The sequence below is a fragment of the Agrilus planipennis genome, unplaced genomic scaffold (assembly GCF_000699045.2).
Source record: "Agrilus planipennis isolate EAB-ADULT unplaced genomic scaffold, Apla_2.0 scaffold45, whole genome shotgun sequence".
In the NCBI taxonomy this organism is placed as follows: Eukaryota; Metazoa; Arthropoda; class Insecta; order Coleoptera; family Buprestidae; genus Agrilus; species Agrilus planipennis.
Window position 1 is genome coordinate 1065659 of NW_020438890.1, and position 8360 is coordinate 1074018.

At 33.1% G+C, this 8360-nt stretch overlaps 1 protein-coding gene across 2 annotated transcripts in view; it reads right to left on the reverse strand.

The window, feature by feature from the left end:
* The window catches only part of LOC108735330 (phospholipid phosphatase 1), a 64284-nt gene that overhangs the window by 29052 nt on the left and 26872 nt on the right, over positions 1-8360 (reverse strand). Inside the window, exon 1 of one of the 2 annotated variants that reach the window (XM_018467251.1) lies at positions 5696-5795. The exons of the other annotated variant lie outside the window; for it this stretch is intronic. Coding sequence (XP_018322753.1) covers positions 5696-5776 — 81 coding nt within the window. The 5' untranslated portion in view covers positions 5777-5795. Of the gene's footprint in view, positions 1-5695; positions 5796-8360 lie in introns of those variants that run through there. 2 annotated transcript variants of the gene reach the window in all.

Here is an 8360-nt window from a genome sequence, read left to right on the forward strand (position 1 = left end):
ACCAGTAGATGACAGTATAATAAAGAGATTCAGTAATAATATAGACATTTAATAAAAAACTAATTCAGTAACTTATCGTTTTAGTTTAAATATTCATAATTCAATAAAAAATGGTACTAAATTTTTAAAGATTAACTGTGCTAAAAGGGGACATTTATTTGAGTTGTTGTTGTGATAATGTAAATGATAAGCCATTGTTAAAATTCTAGTTTGTTTTTAATCTACACTTATATTAGAATGTTTTTCTTGCATAGTTGGAAAGTACACAATTTTTTAGATAAATAATTAAAATAAGATAGGAAATGCTACATCAATTTTTTTTGTAAAATACTGGCATTTCGAAATTCTTATTTCATTTTTATAAAAAAAACATTTATGCAAAGAGAAAACATTCCATAGTTTTTGCCATCATTATCATCATAAGGTCGTCAGTCCTAAGACTGGTTGGACATGCATCTCCACTCAACAGTCCATATCCTTAACTATTTGCGAATAGTAATCTAATCTTGGTTTACCTCTATCCCACCTAACTTCCGTTTCTGCCTCTAATATCTCTCTTACTAGACCTTCATGCCTGAGAAGGTGTCCTACCAACCTATCTCGCCTTCTTCCATAGAGTCATATGTTCTTCTATTCTTTCTAATACCTCTTCATTTCTAACCTTCTCTATTCACGTTATCCTCATCATTCGCTTGTAACACCACATTTCGTACGCTTCTAACCTTTTCTTTTCCGCCACACCCACTGTCCATGTTTCGCATAGTTTTTGCCGTATAAATAATATAATAAAAAAACAAAATTTAAACAGTGGTATCGTAAGGAAATGAAACTGACGAATAGACAGACGTAAGGAAACTTTTTTTTTCAAACGTTTCTAACCTTCTCTTTTCTGCAGTGCCCATCAGTCATGTATCGCACATGTACAGCATCGCGATCCAAATATACACCTTTAACGATCTTTTTCGAATTTCTAAATTAACCGTTTGTGAGCATAAAAGTGATTTATTTTTATTGAAAGCTACTCGACCCTGCGCTTATTCTGTTTCATATCTATACTGCTCCTTTTCTATCCTGAGTTATCTGACTTCCCACATTTACAGGAGAAGTAGAAGTACTCAAAATCATTGATTAACTTCTTTTGTGCCAAAAGAAATTTCCATTTCTATTTTCATCTAAACGTGGGTGATGTACCCAAGAAAGGTCCCACATGTTTCGGATACACTCAAAACTATCACGCATAAAAGATGCTTACTTAATGGAAAGTGTCATGTTCAAGTATATCAAATCTATAATACGGCTATTTGTGGTAAATGTCAGGAAAATCTTGCACGCAATGTTCTGGGTTGTGTTATATGAAATTCGGCTTAATTTAATGTATTTAATTATCCAATTTTTTGTATCCGACGGTTACCATATATCAACTTATATAATTTATCATGTCAACTTATCTTTATCTTACCCGTGCATGTGCCATATAGACACTTTATGTTGGCATTCATACAATTACGTTAATAAAAAATGACACTAATAATAATTGCAGGGGAGGATAGTAACCCATGTTCCTTCTTCATCACTCAGACAGATTTATTGGATTATACGTTTTCTTGTCAACCTTAATTTATCGTAAATTATTTTTTTAACTGTTAACATTAATATAAAGCACTATTTTTAAATCTGATGGCGTCAATGATGAGTACATAATTGACAGGGCTCAATAACCTTCTGTCCATTACAGAATAAGAGCAAAGAACTTTTTTAATGGATATCAATTTCTATTTGTATTTAATCATCGCATTAGAAATTTATAACAACTCAGGAGATAGCTTTAAATAAAATGGAAGCGGTATTGACAAAACGGTATTGTATGAAATTAAATAAGAGTAAAACAAAAATGCTAGTCTATAAGGGAATAAAAAGTAGGGAAAGACCGTATATAAAGATAGGAGACTAAGAATTAGAAGAAGTGGCTGATTTTAGGTATCAGGACGGAAGTAGTAGTAGGGATATAAAGCAGAGGATAGCGCACCTTCTCAGGCATGAAGGTCTAGTAAGAGATATATCAGAGGCAGAAACGGGAGTTATTAGGGGTAGAGGTAGACCTAGATTAGATTACTGTTTGTAAATACTTAAGGATGTGGGTTGTTCTTGTTTTAAGGAAATACGAAGATTAGCTCAGGATAGGAATGAGTAATTAATTAACTTTAAGATTTATGTATAAATTGAACATGAATTTCCAGTAAGTAAATTAGTTAATTACGTATTAAAAGCTTCGTATGGTACAGATACTACTGAAGATAGATATATTTTATCAGTAGGTTCGCGTGTGGTAGACATTCGATCAATTTGCTTTCACGCTTATACTAATGAATTAATTTCAATTCATGACACTTTCAAACAATTTGTACGTAATTTGGATGTGTTCGGATTTGTTCTGCCGGCAGCTTGGAATTGATTCCCTCCGATGCACTATCTTAAAATACATATTTGCAACAAAATTATATAAGAAGGGTTTACTGAATACTAATAAATCTCAAAATTAGCTAACAAGTTAGATAAACAAAGATAGAAATGCACAATGAATATTGTAATTCTGAGGCTGAATGTGCAAACGTATACAATAAGCTAAATGCATACATTTTTGAAACTTATGAAAATTCCAATGAGTGATACAATTTGGTACTTGCGTCTGTAGATATCAAAGATTATTATTATAGGCGAAGTACAGCGGATATTTTACGATGAATGTAAACAACAATTAAATTAACAATGTTGATTTTTTAAAGTTAATATACCCTACATATTTGTTTTTACAAATTGGACAAGATAGACGCACCGAATTACATTACAAACTTATTTACGCTAGAATCTTAAATACATAAATATTATTATATAGTGATGCCTCAAAGGGNCAGTACATATTCTGAAAAGTAATTTTTAAGAGGAATTTGTACTACATATTCTTTAGCGTTGTAGTAGAGAGACAATTTTCACTACAACATGTTTCTGTCCCTATATTTGCTACTATTTGTAACGAAAAGTTCTACAATTGTAGAAGTTTGTTCTACGGTTTTCTCTGAGTGTAAATTATTCTTAACGCATTTAAAGTGCTCAATTGTCTAAAACAATGTCCTAAGCATATTTCCTCTAAATATATTTATCAATTAATGTAATATCAATTAAACTTACATTCAATGGCACGTAAACGGTATTTTGCGAATTCGTCATTTTTAATCGAATCACATACACCAACATCAACACGACCAGCGTATAATTGAGGTAGAACGGTCAACTTTTGGGTATAGGTAACTTTTTGCCTTCCGTGACGTTGCGTTATTTGAAGCACAAAGTCGATAGGTAAGTATCCCTACATAACGATCAATCTTTTTTTTCATGGATTGTTACTAGCGAGAACAGAGTCAAAAGGTTAAAAACCTGGTCAGAAGGTGAAAAACCTCTTGTACCTTTTATACGAGGGATTTTCGACACAAAATAATAATGTATGTAATAAGTATGCTATACGCATTCAGAATTTACTATACTAACAGTACAACTGACACATAGGTTAGAGATCAGCCGGTAATAAAATCGCACTGTTTTCTCTTTTACATGCAGGGTAATCATCATTTTATCCTTTTAATACGGTGTGTTTCAATCAACATAACTTTTTAACACTTTCGACATATTTTAGAAGTGATTAGTCTTTAATATGAAATATTAATACGAAAATTCATTTGAGAATTTTTAACTCACTACAAGTGGTTAGAGCATTGGTGCGTAAAACCAAAGATCCCGGGGGCGTTTCTCGACGAGGGTGTGACAACAGCAACAATTTTCTGAGGTAGTTTGTAGTGGGTAAATAAAAAATCGAAAAAATGATTTCAAATTAATATTGCATACTCCACATGTTCCACAAATTACGCAATTTCGTTCATGCGGCATAAAAAAAAAAATTCGATAAAAAGATGTGTAGTTTCTATGTTCCTTGAACATTTTGCCTTACTTGTATAAATAAAGTTAAAACATCTATAAGATCGAATAAGTGCTTTTTTTAGTTGTTATGGTTATTTGTATCTTTGTATGCTAATCTTCGAAACGGCTCAGCTAATTTAGATCACACTTTATTGACTTGAAGTGGAGGTTGTCAGAAGTATTCTAGGCTAGTTTGGATAGTTATAAATAGTTTCCGTATTTTGATGGGATATCAATGATATTGTAGAAATTATTTTATTAGTATTTGCTAGTTTGTATGAGAGCTGTTCAAAAACTATTGCGAAATTTGGATTTCCGCGGCTATCGTATATTCGATTTGTTTGTGGCGTTATGTTAGTACTTATGTCTCTCATTTATACCGACAAATTCGGCCATGTTGAATGTTCAGTTAATTTTTGCTGCTTTGCTTGCACGTGTTTTGGCTCTTCTTCGATTTTTCATGTTCCAAAAAATGGATCAGAGTTTGTATCAAATTTTGCGTTAAAAAACAAAATTAAGTGCGCGGGTGTATTCCGAATATTGACTGTGGTATATGGTGAAGCTACCTTGAACCGAAGCAACGTTTATCGGTGGTACAAGATGTTCTCAGAGGGTCGATAAGATGTGAACGATGAAGAACGTGCCGGATGCCCGAGCACGTCAACAACAGACGAAAACATTGATGAAGGGAAGAAAATAGTATTGGCCAATCGTCGAATCACTGTTAGAGAAGTTGCTGAGGATCTAAACACATCGATTGATAATGATTTAGGTATGAGACGGGTCGTCGCGAAATTCGTACCAAAATTGTTCAATTTCGATCAAAAACAGCATTGCATTAACTAACATCGCTAGGGAGCTGTTGGAATTTGCTCGCGACGACCCAAATTTGCTCGAGAGGGTCACAATTGGTGACGAATCATGGGTGAATGGTTATGACGTGGAAACCAAAGCTCAATCATCCCAATGGAAGCTGCCGCACGAGCCAATACCGAAAAAACACGCCAAGTTGAGTCGAATGGGAAGGTTTTGCATAGAGTTTTCTTCGATTGCAAGGGCGTGGTGCACTATGAGTTCTTGGCACAGGGTAGAACGGTGAATAAAGAATATTACCTGCAAGTTATACGCAATTTACGAGACGCAATCCGTCAGAAACGCCCGGTTTTGTGGAAGAACAAAAATTGACTTTTGCACCATGATAACGCCCCTGCTCACACATCGTTGCTTGTGCGCGAATTTTTGGTCAAAACCAACACACTAATAATGCCGCAGTCACCGTTTTCCCCAGATCTGGCTTATGTGACTTTTTCTTGTTCGCGAAACTGAAGAGGCCCATGAAAGGACGACGCTACGCGACAATTAAGGAGATAAAGACGGCATCGAAGGAGGAGCTGAACAGGATCACAAAAAATGATTTTTTGAAGTGCTTCGAAGATTAGAAAAAACGTTGGAACAAATGTATAATATCTAGCAGGGATTACTCTGAAGGGGACAAAATAAATATTCATGATTAAATAAATAATTTTTGAAAAAATACAAAATTCGCGATATTTTTTGAATAGACCTCGTACCTTGGGTTACTCTTATTATATTGATGAGTTGATTACGTATATATAAATAAATCAATAATGTAAAACTAAAAAGATGAATAAATTACTGATTTACTTTAAAATATTTAAAATGAAGCGATCAAGTTCACATAAGTGTAGTAACAGTGGGTACTTACATGTCCAATTGTTAAAGCAACGCCGTATGTATTTATTTTTAAAAACGTTTCGCATTCGTTTTCGGCAACGGTCCCGTTCATGATGCACTGTTCGTTTGATCGCAATTGAAAAGAAACTAATCGTATAAGCAAGAAAGTTTAAAGTGAATAAACTTTACTTTCAAAAGCGATTAGTTTCTGTTATCTTTAATGTTAGCGCCTCATACGAAAATTTGTATTTACGAGTTAAATAACGATTTGGAAAGTATTTATCATTAGTTAATATTTATGTACATATCACCTAGGTAAGTTCGATATTCTGGGACTGATTTTATGAAGCGGAAGGAAACGAATATAAATACATATTTATATTATTTACAAATTATACATAGATAACAACACAAACATATTATTATCTGCTACAGATATGTTTCTGTAAAAATTTGTGATACGGTTTCAATGTGAGCATGTATTTTTAAGCGACTTCATGAATTCGACTGTTTTTCCTTTTTTTATACGTTTATTACGCGATTACTCCGCTAATTATAAATTGATTTTGATTATTCTTTTTCTGTTTGGTAGGGCATATTGCACAGGTGGTCCCATATAAATTTTATCGAAATTAATTCAGTGCTTTTTGAAAAAATCAACAAAAACAAAGAAATTGATAGGGCGAGGTTGCTCGAGTCATACCCCCTAAGGAAAGAATACTGTAGTATTGAGTGCAATTGAAATAAATAAAATATTCTGCATCTAATTAATCTTTATTTAGTTGACTTTCAATTAACAATCATTTAAACTTGAAAATCTTTTATCAGCATAGGCATTTTGACGTTTTTATAAAATGTACGTTCGGTACAATTGAGGCACCTAGTCGCCTAATTCGTACCACTAATTCGTACCTACAAAAGCGACTTTATTGAATAAAAAAATATAGAAAAATACTTTATAATTGGAGATCATATAAACAACTAAGATATTACAAACAATTCAGTCTGATATTAACTTACATTATTTTTCTTTGGTTACCAGTTACTAAACCAAACCTGATTGCTAAGTAAATAACACAGAAAATAAAAAGTAACGCTTAGAAAATTATTGAGATTGAACACAGATATCACATAAATGTTTTTAGTTTACTGCCAACGCCAGGACATTGGTCATGCATCCAACCTTTACATTTCATACACTGGATCATGTTTTCTTCACGATCTTTCTTACATGGTTGGCATTTCTTACCATTCTTTAGCTTTTATGTTTTTGTTCTTCGTGCATGTTTCATTTGCATTCTTTCTTTTTTTAGTTTTATTGACTCCTTTTTCAGTTTTGACCATATTTATTACTTGATAAAAGGTTGAGTAAATTATTAAACAATTTCCCCAATACTTATGTCGTACCAGTACGAGCAAGGAATTTTGCACAGTCAACGCAAAAATAATAGATTATTTATTATATATTTGATTAGTCAATTAATATACATATGATTGCGAAAGCTTTGATATAAATGCAGGATTAAACTGTCCCTCTTGAGTGCTACCGACTCCAAAAATAACTGATTATAGTAGTAATTCTCAACGAAGTTAACGCAATAACGAAAAATTGTCAGAATTACCATATAAATAGAACTTACGACAGGACCAAGCTTGGTTCAAGATTGACCCAAGACTTTTCAATATTGAACTAATCATGGCAAATGCCTGGTTTGTCACTTCAGCCTAAGCCCGGTTGGAAAGCTTGACCCACAACTGGGCTATCAATGTCAATACCAATGAACAACATTACTACATTTGTTTTTAATGTTTGAAACTTTCTGCGATGTTGTAAAATTACCTTTTGGTTTTTATGACACCAACATCTATTATTTATTGATGAAATTGGACAATGAAACACTTCACTTTAATTTTCTTCTTAAAAAGTACAATTTTCTTTTATCAAAAATTACTTTAATAAAAGTTTCCAGTGATTTTGCATTTTTAATGTAAGTAATAAACAACAGTTACATTTTATAAACTTTATTTGTAGGAAATTCCTATTTTCTTAAATGTTACATATAACCCCTGTATTTGGAACTTGTTCAAGCTCGGTACAGTACTTATTCAATACTAATATTAGACTAACTTTGCTAAACGTCAATGTACCGAACCTTAGCTGAATATTGGCCCAATATTTCAGAACCTATGCTTAGTTGCTCAGTACGGGATTAAACTTGGCGAAACATTAATGAGTCGAACCTTGGCAGTTGAAGCTGACCGAACATTGGTCCAGTATTGACAGGCCAATTGGTTTTCCACCATTGGTCCAGGTTATTTCCTACACGAGATGGTTTTTTGGTACTTTTTATCCTTTTGAGAACTTAAAATACAGGTTTCTAATGTTATGAATCCAGAACAAGTAAAGGTTTTGAGTGAGACGTAGCGCGCCTTATCAGTTTCAAATCGTTCACGAATAAGTAATATTTCACTAACATTATACCGTCTGCCTTTTTCATACACCGACGACAGATGGTTTTTGGAGGTACCAAACGTTTGCTGGTTGAATCAAATCCATCGAAAAGTTATAGATCTCGTAATTACTTTTTATCGTCTGTCGATGGCATATACCATATACGGAGATGATGTAAATCCTGAGGTAGACAGTTTTGTTTATTATAATAGCTTCGGATTTGAATTCTCCAGAAATTCGACGA